Consider the following 18620-nt stretch of genomic DNA (forward strand, 5'->3'; position numbering starts at 1 on the left):
AAGGTGAAAAGACAGCCTTCAGAATGGGAGAGGATAATAGCAAATGAAGCAACTGACAAACAACTAATCTCAAAAATATACAAGGAACTCCTACAGCTCAACTCCAGAAAAATAAATGACCCAATCAAAAAATGGGCCAAAGAACTAAATAGACATTTCTCCAGGGAGGACATGCAGATGGCTAACAAGCACATGAAAAGATGCTCAACATCACTCATTATCAGAGAAATGCAAATCAAGACCACTATGAGGTACCATTTCACACCAGTCAGAATGGCTGCGATCCAAAAGTCTACAAATAATAAATGTTGGAGAGGGTGTGGAGAAGAGGGAACCCTCTTACACTGTTGGTGGGAATGCAAACTAGTACAGCCACTATGGAGAACAGTGTGGAGATTCCTTAAAAAACTGGAAATAGAACTGCCTTATGATCCAGCAATCCCACTGCTGGGCATACACACTGAGGAAACCAGAAGGGAAAGAGACACGTGTACCCCAATGTTCATCGCAGCACTGTTTATAATAGCCAGGACATGGAAGCAACCTAGATGTCCATCATCAGATGAATGGATAAGAAAGCTGTGGTACATATACACAATGGAGTATTACTCAGCCATTAAAAAGAATTCATTTGAATCAGTTCTAATGAGGTGGATGAAACTGGAGTCTATTATACAGAGTGAAGTAAGCCAGAAGGAAAAACACCAATACAGTATACTAACGCATATATATGGAATTTAGAAAGATGATAACAATAACCCTGTGTACGAGACAGCAAAAGAGACACTGATGTATGGAACAGTCTTATGGACTCTGTGGGAGAGGGAGAGGGTGGGAAGATTTGGGAGAATGGCATTGAAACATGTAAAATATCATGTATGAAATGAGATGCCAGTCCAGGTTCGATGCACGATACTGGATGCTTGGGGCTAGTGCACTGGGATGACCCAGAGGGATGGTATGGGGAGGGAGGAGGGAGGAGGGTTCAGGATGGGGAGCACATGTATACCTGTGATGGATTCATTTTGATATTTGGCAAAACTAATACAATTATGTAAAGTTTAAAAATAAAATAAAATTTAAAAAAAAAAAAGAAAAGATTTAGGAAAAAAAAAAAACAAATCAACATATTTATTGGGCTTCCCCTGTGTCTCAGTTGGTAAAGAATCCTCCTGCAATGTGGGAGACCTGGGTTTGATCCCCGGGTTGGGAAGATCCCTTGGAGAAGGGAAAGGCTACCCGTTCCAGTATTCTGGCCTGGAGAATTCCATGGACTGTATAGTCCATGGGGTCGCAAAGAGTTGGACACGACTGAGTGACTTTCACTTTGATGTATTTATTAAGTTTTGACTTTCATCACCCACAGAGTTATGAGTCTGTGCCACTCTCGGCAATGTTGGTGACCACTGAGAATTCATCATGGGGAGGTTTCTTTCCTTCTTATTCTTTCCAGGTAAAGTACATGACATTGAATGCTCTGAATGCCTTGCTGTTTATCTTTTAGCTGTCGACTCATCAACGTAACCCAGAGAAAAATTGAAAGCTAGAAAACACAAAAGCTAGAAATTTCATACATAAATTTTTACCAACTGAACACCTTGATCTAAAATTAGACACCAGGTGGGAGTCTACTTTTTGAATGGAACAAAGTAACAGTGTCTTGTATTTGCTTAGTGCTTTATGCCACATATCCACATACACGATCTCATTTGATCCTTAGATAACCTGGTCATTGAGAACACTGAGATCGTCTTCACTTGTTGAGAAAGGCTCAGATGATAAAGATGTTAAATTTAATGACTGGCTTAGTGTAGCAAATGCAGGTGGCATCATGGAACTCTTACAGGAGGAGTCAGCAGATATGGGTTCTGGTTCTGGCTTCACTCTAAACTCTGTTGCTTCAGACTAGTGGAGTAACTTTCATGAGCTATGCTAACTCTTTGAAATGATGGCCCCAAACCAGAATTGTGCTGGAAAATTCTATGATCCTCTAACTTTAGGATCTTCCCCACCAAAAGGAGGAAAAGTCAGCAAGACTGTTTGCCAAGAGTTCTATACAATTGAAAAATTAAACCAGGCAAAATACATAATAAAAGTTTTAAAATAAAACTTAGACCATGATTTCTCGTATTAGGATTTGGTTCTGTGAGCAAATATGTATTGACTCTGGATTAAGCTACATTTTTTTGTGAAGATGAAAGACTTCAGCGTTTTTATCTAAGTAGACTTCATTTCCTAAACCATCTTATCCTCCTTTCCCAGTCTCAAATTTCCTTCTCCTCTTTCCATCCAGATTGTAGCTTTCCAGAGCCACATTCTTATTTTGGATCTCTATGTTTAAATTGCATTTAAAAGCAGAAATAGAGACACAGATGTAAAGAAGAAACATACGACACCAATGGGGAAAGGGAGGGTGGGATTAATTGGGAGGATGGGATTGGCCTACATACACTATTGATATTATGTATAAAATAGATATACTATCTATAAACTGACGCTGAAACTGAAGCTCCAATATTTTGGCCACCTGATGCGAACAGCCCACTCACTGGAAAAGACCCTGATGTTGGGAAAGATTTAAGACAAGAGGAGAATGGGGCGGCAGAGGATGAGATGGTTAGATAGAATCACTGACTCAATGGACATGAATTTGAACAAATTCTGGGAGATAGTAGAGGACAGAGGACCCTGGCATAGTGCAGTCCATGGAGTTGCAAAGAGTGAGACATGACTTAGCCACTAAACGACAACAAATAAAATATGTAACTTTTGAGAACCTACTGTGTAGCACAGGGAACTCAATATTCTGTAGTGACCTATATGGGAAGGAAATCCAAACAAGAGGGAATATATGTATACATATGGTGGATTCACTTTGCCGTACAGCAGATACAAACAATATTGTAAAGCGACTACACTCCAATAAGGAAATAAATAAAAAGCCTTAAAAAAAAAAAAAAAGAAATTGCATTTAAATCAGAAGTTGAAACCTGATATCTTAAATCTGGTCTTTGGATATATTGTGTTTCATTTCCATAATGTTTTAAAAATCAAACATGATGCCAGTATTTATGAATCAGCAGATTTTTGCATAAAAATTCAGATTTTAACATCCCTTGGACAATAGACGTGATAATGGAGTGTCCACTTTCCCACACAGCCTCACAAGGGTGAATGGTTGCAGCCCCCTTTGGCTGGGGTGTGCATACCCTTGTTCTCCAGAGCCCTTATTCATTTCTGTCACTTGCCTGTCCCAGCTGGATACTTGGGTTCCTGACTTAACAGAAGTTTGGATCATGGAAGAAGAGAAATATAATTGGTAGATCAGAGCATGACTGAGATACATCTGTGTTCTTTGTAGTTTATTGTGTTTAAAAATATGCTCAGAGGATTTATTATCAAACTCTACAGAGTCAGGGAACAGAGATGGACCTCTGTTTCTTTCATCATAATATGAAGTAACTTAATTTCAAAGTATAATATTTGATGGTGCGTATTTCTCACTGGTCAGGGAGAGTCTCATGTAACTGTTCATTCAGTTCAGGTCACGGACTGTGTGTGTAATGCCAATCACATATTAGTCGTTGAGCTGGGCATTGGGGTAATTTGTCTTTATAACTTTGCCAGTTATGACACTGTGATTCAAGTGGTTGTCAGTCATTTCTTTAAAACAAAAAAAACTGGAAAATGTTTCTTTGATGTCAACACAAAATTCTCCATTTTGTAAATATGCAGAAAATAGAACTGTGCATGAACTAAATATTCCAATAATCACATATGCTAATAGCTTAATTCTTGCACACATCTTTATTCCCAGGTGAATGTTTTTAGATCTCATTTGTATCTTTCCCCTCCGGTCATAACCTTGCCCTGTTGTACATCTGTTATAATATGGAGAATATTGATAATCTTAAATTAATATCATAAATAAAAGAAGGATTTGATCCATTATGCTGTTTTTACTTCAGGGTAGTCGTTGATTCATCCATCTCCCTTCTAGGAGTCTGTTTTGTGAATATTGAAATCCTTTATTAGAAAGAGATTGGACCATTTCTCCCCTTTCCTTGCTTCAGTGCTTCCCTTTCAACCTGGTGTCACATCTGGGGAACTCTGTGATTCTTAATATTTACAATAGTAGATTGAAATCATAGCTGTATAAGAAATCATTGGGGAAGGCTTATTTAAAATGCGAATTTCTTGTCTTGTTCCTGTTGGGAGCCCCAACTCTACATTCTATTACTCTGGAGATTAAAAAAAAAATTTATTGGAGTATAGTTGCTTTACAATATTGTGTTAGTTTCTACTGTATAGCAGAGTGAATCTGCTTTATGTGTACATATATCTCCTCTTTTTTGGATTTCCCTCCTGTCTGTGTTACCACAGAGCATTGAGTAGAGTTCCCTGTGCTATATAATAGGTTCTCATTAGTTACCTTTTTTATACATAATATCAGTAGCGTGGATATGTCAGTCCCAATCTCACTTCACACACCCTCTGTCCCCTCCTTGGTGTCCATAGGTTTGTTCTTTATGTCTGTGTCTCTATTTCTGCTTTGAAAATAGGAGATTTTAATATATTTATTTAAAAGACTTATTGGTATTAAAACATGATTGCTGTAAACCTGGAGTTGGGGAGGGACTCTTGAATAGAGGTTTGGGATCTGAGGGATTTCTGAAATTTCCAATCCTTAAGTAATGATGATTTGAACATTTTTCTTTCTCCTTCCAACCAAGATGAGTGTCTTTACCATTAGACAGCTCACAGTTACTCTGAGTCCACAACATATGCTGTGGGAGTTTGCTGTGTTTGTGTTCTTGTGCCAGTGACACAGGATACTAAAAGATTAAATGAGCTTGCATCAGTGAAATATCAGCCCATGACTAACTCTAAGGATAATCACTATGGCTTCTATGTTATTAGTCAGATATAGAATTTTTTTCCTAGATGTCTTATAGTTTCATCTGGAGAGTGACCCATAATGGGAACAGAGGAATTTCATGATAGCATAACACAGATACTGAACACTTAGCAAGCAATTTAATTTAATTTTTTTAATTGCTCAGAGGCTGCATAGAGACACTGCTACAGCCACTGTGCACACATCAACATTAATATTCAGTGACAACATAAAGTAATGACTTCCACTTCTTGTTTAGGTCCTTTGACAACTCCATTGACCCAACTTTGGGTATTTTGTGTGTCTTAGTGAACATCTTTTTATTTTTCTCTTTTCAAATTATGGAAGTATGATAACACATTTATGGGAGACTTGGAAAATACAGAACAAGTTTATTTCCACTATATTCCAATATATTTCCACTATATATTATAATTATTTTTTAAAGTAGATAAATTAAGAATTTTAAATTGGAGTTTCAATATCAAACTCTCAAAAATTAATAGAATGAACATGCAGAGAAGTAGAAGGATATAGTAGACCCGAAAAGCACTGTGAACCAATTCAATGTAATTAAGATCTATACAATTTTCACACAACAGTAAGAAACTACTTCTTATTCAAGTTCCCACAGGCTGTAAACTAGGAGACCCTGGAACAGATCCAGGGACATAAAACAAGGTGCAAAAATTCCACAGCCCAAAGCTATTGAAACCATACAGAGTCTGTTCTCTTATCACTATGGAATTATATTAGAAATCAATATCAAAAGATATTTGACAATAACCCACATACTTTCAAGTGCAGTGCAACGTTTACTAAGAGAGATCTTGGACTTAGCTATTGAAAGCCCTTAGTGAGCATCTTCTCAGAGCTCTTTGTGGGGGGGACACTGACCCAACCACATCTCAGTGTTCCCACATGTTGGAAATCAACTGTGTCTTAAATTTCACCACCTTGATTATCCTATTCTATAATAGTACTTAGCTGGTTTGGTGAGTATTTCAAAGAACTTGAACCTTTGGAGTGTGAAGATGTGTTCATGGGTAACAGGAAACCCACTGTCTTTCTCTTGTCCCTAAAGAAAGCAGAATAAAGGAGAGAGAAATAAAAATTTAGTGAGGCTTTACACAAAGCATTTACTATTTCTACAAAACATGTACTATTTTTCCAAGTACCAAATAATGCCTAAAGAGTTAAACATTCAACTTACATATACCATACTATTTTTTTGTTTAGTTGCTCAAGAAAACAATTTGGAATGCAAGAAAATATATTGTAACTGGCCTTTTGATTAAACCAGTGGATAGTGCTGATAAAACTAAAACTTAAAACTTTTGAGGAAAGGACTACGTCTGAGGATTCTTAGCTTGACGTTTAAAGTTAAAGATTAATATGTTCTCTCAACAAAGGGTCCTGCATATCAAAGCTTTTCAGTTGAAATGAAGCAGAAATTTGGGACAATTATTTTCTAAATCCAGAGCAACGCACCATTTTGGATTTTGATGAATATCCATCACACCTGAACAATAAAGGAGAGAGAGCTGTGCCAGCAATGACCTAGTGTTATCTGAGCGATTAAATCTTTTCATTTTGCCCACTGCTCCTTTCTCCTTGAACAGTGTTATGTACGATTTTGACATAAACCAGGATAAAGTGCTCCCAGAAACAAGTCTAAAGAACAGTGCTCAGAATGATTGTCTTTTCTCTAGTTTTGATCTTTCTCTCTTTAATTAGATAAGGCCATAATTTCACAGAATGGCATTTAGTGGCTGTATTGTGGGGAACACACATCTGCTCCCTCCCTTGGGAGGAAGGCCAGTTGTTCCATATGTTGGGATCAATAAAATAATAACAGCTCTGCCACTTAGCAAGCATTCACTAGACTCTCCCATTTATTCTTCACAAAAACTATGAGGTCACTGCTATTATGATTCTCTTTTTACAAAAAAATAAACTATGGCACAGGACAGACTAATAACTTTTCCAAGAGCATTCTCTTTGCAAATGATGGAGTTGGAATTTTAGTCATCTGATTCCAGAGGCTGTCTTCTTAACGACTTTGCTTAGAAAAAGAAGACAATATATTTTAATGTCTGTTTTGTCCTTTCTAAGTTCAATTGTCTATATGGACCCTTTCCCCTAATCTTTCCAACAGCCTAAGGTTATTATTTTTTTCTTGAATGCAGGAGGAAAAAATTGGGTTTTTATGTCAAAATGAGGGAAAAAATTAAAATCCAATCTCTAGTTTCTGGAGAGCATGGGTTCTTAGAAATATTGACACTGGCTTTCTTCTGAAATACTTTCTTGGTATAACAGTTGAAAAGTTCATGAGCAAATTAGATACGATATCTCATTGATTTGAAAGCTAGTTCAAACATATTGGTTGGTTCTTGATAAATCTTTGTAAGATTCTTTGAACGCTATTAGAAAGGAAATGGATTTACTCCCCAAATTAGAGGAATAGTGTAATGAGTTGTTACTTTACTAGTTAATCCCTGAGAAAGTAAAAGACAAAATAAAAAAAAGACTACGAAAGAAAGTGCTTAATTCCTGTGAAACCATTCTCTGTATCTACTGGGTTTCATGCCAGCCCAGCTGTTGATTTTCAGCCGTTACTGACGTTCTTGCTTTAACACAATCCTACAATTGGCTCAATCTTTCAAATTGAAGTAGATTCCAAATTAGAAATGGATTGTGTTCTAATAGTTTATTCATTGGCAGCTTGGAAGTTGGAAAACATTTTGCTTCAGAAAAGTAACGCATTATAAACATTGGCTAGGTTCCCAAACTATCATAGAAAATAAAATAAACTGAAATGGAAAAATTAATATTACTATATTTCTCAGTGTAGTGTTGTAGGTCTGTGGACCTGCAGTGATTTCAGTGCAAAAACTAAACCATTATAATACAGACCCTGTACAATTACAAACTATATAGATCCTAGCATGGAGAGATAGCCATTAAAATCTCAATGATGGGAACCTCCCTGGTGGTCCAGTGGCTAAGACTCTGAGTTCCCAATGCAGGGGTTGTGGGTTTGATCCCTGCTCAGGGACACTGCAACTAAGACCTGGTACAGCCAAATAAATAAAGAAAATCAATAAAAAAAATCTCAATGGTGGTTTTTCAGGTTGTGGGATTATGGAAGATATTCCTTTTTACACTTTTTACTTTGTATACTGTATTTATATTTTTAAATTTGCAATTTTGAAAACAAGGAACATTTAGTGTTTTCATATGACTATCTATTACATATACATAATTTTACTCAGACAAAGGGTACATCTCTGCCTTTCTTCCCTCTTCCCTCTTTGAAAACACATGGCCATTGGAACACAATGGTTGGGTATACACTTATTGTTTCCATATCCTACATCTGCTCTGTTAACGAATCTTGTTGGCTCCATCTTCAAAACAAGATTAGAAACCACATTCAGTTATTGCTGTTGGCCAATAAATAATCATTTCTTGCCTAAATTACTTTTTTAGCTTTAAACTGGTCCTCTTGTTTTCTGTATTATTTTCCTATAGTCCTTTCAAAACAGAGTTTCATATATATTATATATTAATACATATACGAACGAAAAGAGTATGTTATACACCCCAGTTCACTTGCAATGGATCCAGAACATTGAAAAGAGTGGATGGCCATCCTTAGCTCTCTTTTTCATCGCTCTCTGTCTTGCTTGCTCCCTCCACTGCACTCAAAGCCAACCTCCTTGCCCTTCCTTAAACACCAGTCGTTTTTGAGCCCACCCAGTCCTCTGGCGTTTGCTGTTCTCAATGTCTGGCAAGTCCCCTCACCCACTCACTCCAAACCCTTGCCCGTATTCCCAGAACTCTTTCTCCCTTCTTTATTCAAATACTGTCATATTTTCTGGCTACAATTCATTTCAATTAACATTTCAACAATGCTTGCTTCTCAAGCCCTTCATTTTTCCTTTGATTGGCTTACTTGTTTCACCGTCTAACTATACGCTGCATGTATTTTCATGTTGATTGATCATCATGTTATAGAGGAAAAACTCCACATTGGCAGAGATTTCTGACAATTTTGTTTCCTGCTGTATCCTCGGTGCCTAGAATCCTGCCCAGCACATAGTACACATTTAAGATGTATTTGTTGAATGAATGAATGTGTGTAATGAAAGCAAAAAAAAATAGACCTAAAGGATAGAAACAAAATTCCTGGTAATGCTTGCCCCTTAAGAGGACAGGGGAAGAGATGTCCCTTTTCTTTCTTAGTAACACTTTTGGTCTTATATATAAAAATATCTGATAAACTATGACAAAACTCTTGCAGATGGATACACTGGTATCTGTAATATTAGTTTCTGAATATTTGTGTATTTTGAAAATTTTCATGAAGACATTTTTTATCAGCTTTCCAGTAATTACTGGATAAAGCACATATTCCCAGTATCCCATGGGATGCCTTCTGCGAAGGATACTGCCACCCTCTCCAGCCTCACTGACTTCCCTGCTTCTAGCTTTCTCCACAGTCATGATTTCTTCTATCTTCTCTTTTTTGGTCTAGTGTGGTACGCTGTACATTTGTCTTTGCCTATCCTTCCTGACCAGGTTCCTCTCTCCTCCTGTAATAGAACTTTCTACAAGTGAAACACGGTGTTCATCCTGCTTTGTAAAATTCAAATAAGACTGGCTCAACCTTTGTATCCTACATCCTGTGGGAAGACCAGTGCTCTTTTCCATATTTATGAGAATTCCTGATGGCCTATTAATTTTCACTACCACTTTGATTTGATTTCCTGCTGCTGCTGAATTAGATGACTCACTAATTCTCTAAACAACCATATTTGTTCCATTTTCTCTTCCTCATGATAAGTTAATCATGAAACCAGGTCCCTTTTTCTTGATTTTTCTCCTTCTCCTCAAAAGAGACAAATGTGTATAGACTCTTTGTTTTTTAAATAACCGTATCTTTTTTCTTCTTTTTCAGAGTCTATTCCCATCTAGGTTATTACAGAATACTGAGTAGAGTTCCCTCTGCTAAACAGTAGGTCTTTGTTGATTATCTACAGTGTGCGTAGACTCTTGATAGAGGTAGAGCCTACGTGGGAATTGGGAGGTAGAAGTGCAGAGGGTGATGGAGGGGAGGTGACACTCTGACACACTGGTGCTTGAAGGTGGCAGTCTTCTTCCAAAAGAGCTCTTGGCTTTGCCCACACCAGGGGCCACTGGCCAACTCTCCTCTAAAAGAGTCCCAGCCTACTTCTCAAATGTTTTCTCACTCCCTTCCATTCGTAGGCCGCTTCTAACTCCTTAAATACCAATTCATGTATTTTGCAGAACAGGCCACTTTTGTCTTTGTCTCTTAGCCTGTTTGGCTTATGCCTAAAGGGTCCTTTCTTGTACCCACAAAAGCCCATGAAGGCGCCTTCCTCTACAAGCACAGTTCTCCCTTAGAGGGGAATTCTGTGTTTGGCCCCCAGTGTAAATGTGTCTTCTTCTTGAGACACACTTTATTGTAGTGGTCAGTTTGCTTGTGTGTCTTTGTCACCAAAGGAAAGTGCTGAACTTTAAAATGACATTTTGCTTTTGCTGAATCTTGGATTCCCAGCACCCAGCCTAGAGTACCATCATTCATGCTTGATGAGTAAGTGAAGACTGATCACTTTCCAGTTTTTACAGGCATCTATTAGAGAGTACCATTTGATCTCAGATAAGTTTGTTTCTTTTGGTTCTCAAAACACATAAATGTGATGGAAATAGCCTCCTTGTTTTTAGTTCCTCCACTGTATAAGACCTTGCTTATCCAGGAGAACGTCTCAGTAGCCATCACACTATGCAACTATAAACTGTCTCGAGGCGGATTGTACATTGTGCTGTGCTGTGCTTAGTCACTCAGAAGTGTCCTCCTCTTTGCGACCCCATGACCTGGAGCCCTCCAGGCTCCTCTGTCCATGGGGATTCTCTAGGCAAGAATGCTGGAGTGGGTTACCATGCCTTCCCCCAGAGGGATTGTACATTACCTGTAACCAAAATCATGCTCAGGAAAGACTCCTTTGCTGCAACCATTGGTAGTAAAAGAATCCGAGGTAAACATCTTTTCCTCATTGTCTTGCTTCTTAACCGAAGAAGCCAGTGATTTGACCGTCCCTTGAACTTCTAGAATTCCACAGTTTGGATGTCTTCTCCTAGTCTTCCAAGGGTCACTTGTAGTTGATGAATGAATCAGTGAGGAAATGGAATAGCGTCTAACAATCATGACATTGCCTGTAAAGGAGACACAAAATTCAAGTTTAAAAATTCTACTTTTAATGACACCCACAAATGGAAGACTGTATGACTAGTACTTTATTGAAACTAGCTAAACAAAACTGTTATTTTTTTGCATTAAAAATATATGCAAAAATTAATTTTTTGCATAAAAGGTATTCATTCATTCATTTATTTTGCAAATAATTGAGTTCCAACCCTGAGCCAGGCACTTCTCAAAGAGATGGATGTGTGCAAATGAAAACACAAAATTCTTGCTTGCATAGAGCTTACCTTCTTGTGTGGCTGACAGATGATAGACAGATATATGATAAAATTCAGCTAGCAATAGAGTCTAGGAGGATGAATAAGACTGCTGAGAGCAAGGTGCTAGAGTTAGATGAGGGCAAGGTCTGGAGGCTACTTAAATAGTGTAGTCAGGGAAGACCTTCATGAGAACACAGAATATTAACAAAAACTTGCACAGAATGAAACAGTAAAATATGATTTTAGAAAGGGAAGAACATGAACTTGTAGAGATGCAGTTCTGGATGTCTTCTCGATCCTCATTCTAAAAGAACGTGCTCATCCACAGCCCCTCATCACCTGAATGACCACAAATAATTGAACCGGTTGCTGCCAACTGGCCTGAAATGTGTGTGTTTGCTTTAGTTGAGCAGTCATCTCTCTCTGTTGAATGAGAGATGAGAGCAAGGCAAACAAGTAGAAAGAAGTAAAAACATCTAGGGACTTCCCAGGTGATTCAGTGGCTAAGACGCCACACTTTCTCTGCAGCAGGTGCGAGTTTGATCCTGGTCAGGGAACTAAGATCCCACATGCCTTGAGTTGCAGCCAAAAAAAAAGTAAAGATGCCTGTGTGGGAAAAAGGAGTTTTCTTTATCTTTCTCTTAGGAGCTTTATGTCTTTAGTTTCTGAGGGTTTCCAACTCAATTTCTATCCATAAGGGTCTCCTAATAAACTCTTTCTTTGAGGTAAATCATATCTCCAGTCCTTAGAATGAAAGCCTCTTGATTAAAAGAGCTTTATTTTAGGGCATCTTGGTTAGTCTGCATCTCACATCTAACACTCAGCTAACTGACATGGGGCCTGTCATTCAGCCTCTACTTAGATATCTAGTTATTACCACTGGGCTAATGACATTGACCTCATAGACTGGACCATTTTCTGGAGAATTTAATGAATGTTCATTGACTCTATTCTTTCTCATTACAGCTTTGCCATTAACTAGCAGGTAAGTAAAGCAAAGTCCAGAATCGTGTTTAGGTTTTCAGAGGGTTAGAAGCACAATTTTCTCTTTTTTAAATTTTGTGACCCATGTCTGTAGCACACAGACAGCAAATTATATGGCCATTACAGGAAGCGGAGGCTGCCTTTGCTTTTTATAATATGGAAGAGCAGAAGATCAGATTTTAGGCAAGAGTCTGTGGGGGAGTTTAAGTTCAAATCCAACTGAAGTAATTAACTGCAAATACTATTCATAAATTATCTTTGAACACTTCCTTTGGCCATGATATATAACTTTCATAATGATTTAAAGATGGGTCTTTATATGCAGAGTACATCATGAGAAACGCTGGGCTGGAAGAAGCACAAGCTGGAATCAAGATTGCCGGGAGAAATATCAATAACCTCAGATATGCAGATGATACCACCCTTATGGCAGAAAGTGAAGAAGAACTAAAAAGTCTCTTGATGAAAGTGAAAGAGGAGAGTGAAAAGGTTGGCTTAAAGCTCAACATTCAGAAAACGAAGATCATGGCATCCGGTCCCATCACTTCATGGGAAATAGATGGGGAAACAGGGGAAACAGTGTCAGACTTTATTTTTCTGGGCTCCAAAATCACTGCAGATGGTGATTGCAGCCATGAAATTAAAAGATGCTTACTCCTTGGAAGGAAAGTTATGACCAACCTAGATAGCATATTCAAAAGCAGAGACATTACTTTGCCAACAAAGGTTCGTCTAGTCAAGGCTATGGTTTTTCCAGTGGTTATGTATGGATGTGAGAGTTGGACTGTGAAGAAAGCTGAGCACCGAAGAATTGATGCTTTTGAACTGTGGTGTTGGAGAAGACTCTTGAGAGTCCCTTGGACTGCAAGGAGATCCAACCAGTCCATTCTAAACGAGATCAGTCCTGGGATTTCTTTGGAAGGAATGATGCTGAAGCTGAAACTCCAGTACTTTGGCCACCTGATGTGAAGAGCTAACTCATTGGAAAAGACTTTGATGCTGGGAAGGATTCGGGGCAGGAGGAGAAGGGGACGACAGAGGATGAGATGGCTGGATGGCATCACTGACTCAATGGACTTGAGTTTGAGTGAACTCTGGGAGTTGGTGATGGACAGGTAGGCCTGGTGTGCTGCAATTCATGGGGTCGCAAAGAGTTGGACACGACTGAGTGACTGAACTAAACTGAAAGACAAGTTTATGACTATTGACAAACATAAAAGTTTCTATTTAAGAAGATTATAAAGCAATCTCTTTATACCAAATGATAAGAAAATACAACAGAGGAAATTATACCAACAATTGCAAAGTTAAGTTTGTTCTTATATGCAACCTATACTCCAACATGACTAATCAGAAAATAAGTTCTTTGCTTATGTCCATGGGTCACAAATAATCTGTATTCTTTAGTTTCTTATCAATAGAAGGGAAAGAATATTCCACATAACATCAAGGGATCATCAGCACCATTTCAAAGATTCCTATCAAATGCAGTTTGTCAGACAAAAGGGTAGGAGCAGAGTGAAGAGAATCAGAGGTCTAGGAATGCTGAAGTTTCTTGGTAAAGAGTTGTTTCTTGCATCATCTTTGTAGCAAATTTCTCTTCCCTTCAAACTATGAGGCTGGAGAAGACTCTTGAGAGTCCCTTGGACAGCAAGAGATCAAACTAATCAATGCTAAAGGAAATCAATTCTGAATATTCATTGGAAGGGCTGATTTTGAAGCTGAAGCTCCAATACTTACGCCAGCTGATGTGAACAGCCGACCTACTGGAAAAGACCCTGATGATGGGAAAGATTCACGGTGAGAGGAGAAGGGGCAACAGAGGATGAGATGGTTGGATAGCATCATTGACTCAATGGAAATGAATTTGAGCAAACTCTGTGATACAGTGAAGGACAGGGAAGCCTGGTGTGCTGCAGTCCACGGGGTTGCAAAGAGTCAGACATGGCTGAGTGACTGAGCAACAATCTCTTCCCTAATAGACCCAAGGTGAGAATTCCAAGGGCAGGAAGGATGAGGGCAACATCTCCGTGAGATGGATTGGATTTCATACCTACCAAATACTTGCACACTATCATGAATGTTTCCAGGAGGATTTAGTCCCAAGGGATTTGCTTTCAGACCCAGCTTATTGGTTTCCTTTCTTAAAGTGAGACACACTTCTGATTTCACATCATCCCTTATCAGAGTATAGGTTTATATTATTTTGTTTTCAAAAGAGGATAGGACAAGTTGCTGAATCTCTCTGGGTCTTATAGCCTCAACAGTAAAATAAGGAGATTATCACTAAAGTTCTTCTCTAGGATCACATTTTTATGAATCAGTTGTGAGTATAAATTTTGACTATTGGCAATCTTACTAACTGCTAAGTCACTTCAGTCGTGTCCGACTCTGTGCGACCCCATAGACGGCAGCCCACCAGGCTCCCCCGTCCCTGGGATTCTCCAGGCAAGAACACTGGAGTGGGTTGCCATTTCCTTCTTCAATGCATGAAAGTGAAAAGTGAAAGTAAAGTCGCTCAGTCGTGTCCGACTCTTAGCGACCCCATGGACTGCGGCCTACCAGGCTCCTCCGTCCATGGGATTTTCCAGACAAGAGTACTGGAGTGGGTTGTCATTGCCTTCTCCGAATCTTACTAAAACTGCTAATAAAAACTTTGTACTTAAGTCAAATCATGTTTTTCTGACCTATCGAATAGTACTCAGACTACTGCTGGGAAAGGTTGAAGGCAGGAGGAGAAGGGGACGACAGAGGATGAGATGGTTGAACGGCATCACCGACTCAATGGACATGAGTTTGAGTAAGCTCCTGGAGTTGGTGATGGACAGGGAAGCCTGGCGTGCTGCAGTCCATGGGGTCGCAAAGAGTCGGACACGACTGAGTGATGGAACTGAACTGAGCTGAACAAAGTAATCATGTTGAGTCCTACTTGTGCTGCCTCATTTAATTGTCTCAGCAGCCTGAGATAGATTCTATTACTATCTCCATTTTACAGATGAGGAGAGTGATTATAAAAGCATGTCACATTCATAGACTCATAGAATTTTACAGTTGGAACAGGCCTTGGAAGGCATCCAATCCATTCATTTTTACAAAAGAATGATAAGACGAGGAATTTTATGTTATCTACCTGGCACCAACCAACTCTTACAAAACTGGGACCGCAACACATGTGTCTTCATGCTCAAGCCAGTGTTCCCACTATTTCTGTCATTTACTTTCATAATAGAACACTACATGTAAGACACATAAATATTGCTTGAAGTAAGTACACTGGGATTCTAAACACAAATTTAAATCATAAACTCTTTGTTTTATTGGTGCAGCCTGCAAGAATTCCCCAAATGTCAAGAAATGTTTTTCACTAGATCGTTTCAAACTTAGTGCTTATATTATTATTGGAGGTCACCATTCAGATGCTGAAGAAGTATGTTATCAGTTGTGTATTTGGTGCTTAATAGTATTCTAACTTCATTTAAACTTGATGGCATTCAGGCTCTGAAGGTTTAAAGGGTAGTTCTCTCTGTTCTTTGAACAGAGTGAGACTTGTTTTAGAATGGCACAACATATAGTAAGACCCAAGTTACTTTTGCATTAGGATAAACATCATGAAATTGATGCTTTTGAACTGTGGTGTTGGAGAAGACTCTTGAGAGTCCCTTGGATTGCAAGGAGGTCAAACCAGTCAGTTCTAAAGGAAATCAGTCCTGAATATTCATTTGAAGGACTGAGGCTGAAGCTGAAGCTCCAGTACTTTGGCCATCTGATGAAAAGAACCAACTCATTAGAAAAGACCCTGAAGCTGGGAAATACTGAGGGCAGGAGGAGAAGAGAATGACAGAGAATGAGATGGTTGGATGGTATCACTGACTTAATGGAAATGAGTTTGAGCAAGCTCTGGGAGTTGGTGATGGACTGGGAAGCCTGGCATGCTGCAGTTGATGGAATCGTAGAGTTAGACACGACTGAGTGACTGAACTGAACTGAACTGAACTGAAACATCGTGGAAAATAACTAGGGGAAATATCCTCCACGTGGTATTTGGAATGTCTGAAGACATTTTTGATGATCATGACCAAATGGGAAGAAGCAGATACTTTACTAAACATCTTCCAGTGACCAAGACAGACTCCTATAATACAGAGTTATTCATTCCAAATGTCAGGAATTCAGAGATGGAGGAAACCTGGAGGATGGATATATTATGCATGTCTGTATCTCTTTTTTTCCCCACTAGGAGAAGGTCTAACTTCTTTATAGGTTCCTTTTTCAGTTTTATTAAATAACCAACAGACAGAATAACTCAGTTCCATAGCTGTACTTGACAACAAGGAAAAAGACCCCGAATGGAATCTATTTCCAGCTTTGAAGTATAGGGCCCCACACTAGAGAGAGACCGCTTTAACAGAAAAAAACAAAAACAGCTGGAGATAAGACATGTCCCATTGCTAAGCCGTTCAGTACCTCTAAATAGCCTTGCCTGAAGCCTTTGACAGAGGATATTAAGCACTTTGAGTATTCAAGTATGTATCAATTTTATTTGAATATGCTATATGTAAGGGAGTTTGACAATTTGAATGTAGAACATATTAAGTTGCCCAAAATCTCATTTGGCTATTTCTCTAATCACAGAGAAATCAAAATGAACTTTTTTGGCCAACTCAATATTTTTCACTCTCCTGATTTCTAATTTCATGTATAGTCTTCACAGTCAAAATTCTTTCCCATAAAAGGTGAGAGAGTAGATTTTTTAAAGAATGTATCAGACATTGACTTTTAGTCTTGAAGTCTCCAACCTGCATATAGTAAGTTGAATTATGTGCAACATACATTCATAAAGGACAGTAAAGATCTTCTAAAACATGGATAAGGAACAATATCTGCCTTGGCTGTGTGTTTGTTAGATGCTGTACTAAGCACTTAGTTTATTATTACAACCAGTCATCACCAGCTGAGATAGGTACTATAGCACTTCTGAATGAACAAAATGCAAGTTAAAGATTTATTCTAACTAGCTCTAAATCAAGTGGTGGTTGATGAGTGTCAAATCATTGGCAACTGTATTTGTCTGACTCTGATATCCATACACTTAACTGTTGCGCACTACTGTTCTGGCTTAATAAATGAGCACTCCATTTGACACATACCCATTTGGTGTTCTATTATGTAGCATTTAAATGCTTGAAGTCAAGAAAGGGAAAAAAGCATTCTTTTTATTATGACTGATTTCCACGAATCTGTCATCTTGAACTTCTCAGGAATAACTGGAGATAGTTTTACTGTTGTTAAAATATGATAATTGAAGATGTTAAAGATATTTTTGCCTAGGGATTCTAAACTTATCTATCTTGGCCAAAAAGGTCATTTGGATTTTTCCATAGCATCTTTCTGTAACAAGAACCTTTTGGCCAACTCAATACCAGGGAAAAAACACACCCCTGTTAATACCAAATTATTCACTTATGTTAGAGGCACACTAAGCCAACTATTTAACAGATATTTGCAAAGGTGGGCACAGCCCCAAAGAACTATGGGCAGTCAGTACCTTGGTGTTCTCTCACACCTGGGGCTGAATCAGAGGCAACATCACCATGAAGGGCTGCTGGAGATTGCCCGGGCACTTCTTCAAGGTTACCGAGGTCTGTGACTTCCTCTTCGTCTCCTGATTCTCCTCCTGAGCCTGGGGTTCTCTGACTACTTAAAGTCAGCTTCATCCGGAGGGCCTGATTCTCTTTCTCCAGCTTGTGGATCTCTGCCCGCATTTCCTGGATAACTCTCATGAGATGGATGTTCGCGGCCATTGCTTCTTTTCAGGTTGCTCTGGCTGCTCCTTTGGGGAGACAGGTCAACATTTGCTTACGAACCAAACACACAATCTGCTCAGTGGAACAGGTTGATCCCACCCCTAAACTTTCCTTAACAATAGATGTCAGTCTTCTCTATGCCATCTTTCAGCACCTGGGGAGTTAGGCTATCAAGGGAGGTAAAGGATCTCCATGACTTATTCATCCTGGGTTTTGTTTTTCAGAACAGAGCTTTTCTTTGTATCTTTCATTTCATATCAATCCACAGTTCTGGAATATTGCTTTGGGTCTACAGAAGATACTCTGAAAATTTCCAGCAAGGAACAGAATTTCTTGTTTCTCTCATGAACTCACCATCCGAGCAGCCACTCAAGTTTTTTCTCTGTTGCTATTTCTGGTATCGGATGTTTCATAGGATCGCCAACTGTCATGAGCATATCAAAATG

General features: G+C 38.8%; 1 protein-coding gene across 1 annotated transcript; it reads right to left on the reverse strand.

Annotated features, from left to right (window-relative positions):
- Nucleotides 1–5863: 5863 nt before the first annotated feature.
- Nucleotides 5864–18267, reverse strand: CCDC195 (coiled-coil domain containing 195). The gene is made up of 3 exons (XM_061397665.1): nt 17916–18267; nt 10894–11137; nt 5864–5975 (listed from the first exon to the last, which is right to left on the reverse strand). The coding sequence occupies exons 1-3, from the start codon at nt 18169–18171 to the stop codon at nt 5864–5866; spliced, it is 612 nt and encodes a 203-aa protein (XP_061253649.1). The 5' UTR covers nt 18172–18267.
- Between the last annotated feature and the right edge of the window lie 353 nt (nt 18268–18620).

This window comes from Bos javanicus, chromosome 2 (genome assembly GCF_032452875.1).
Source record: "Bos javanicus breed banteng chromosome 2, ARS-OSU_banteng_1.0, whole genome shotgun sequence".
In the NCBI taxonomy this organism is placed as follows: Eukaryota; Metazoa; Chordata; class Mammalia; order Artiodactyla; family Bovidae; genus Bos; species Bos javanicus.

Coding starts and splice junctions, on each gene's coding strand:
- CCDC195 (XM_061397665.1), bottom strand. CDS start 18,171: ATGGCCGCGAACATCCATCTCATGAGAGTTATCCAGGAAATGCGGGCA. Junction 11,138..17,915: donor AGGTGTGAGAGAACACCAAG/GTACTGACTGCC, acceptor TCTCCTTTACAG/GCAATGTCATGATTGTTAGA. Junction 5,976..10,893: donor GAGCATGATTTTGGTTACAG/GTAATGTACAAT, acceptor TGCTTTCTTTAG/GGACAAGAGAAAGACAGTGG.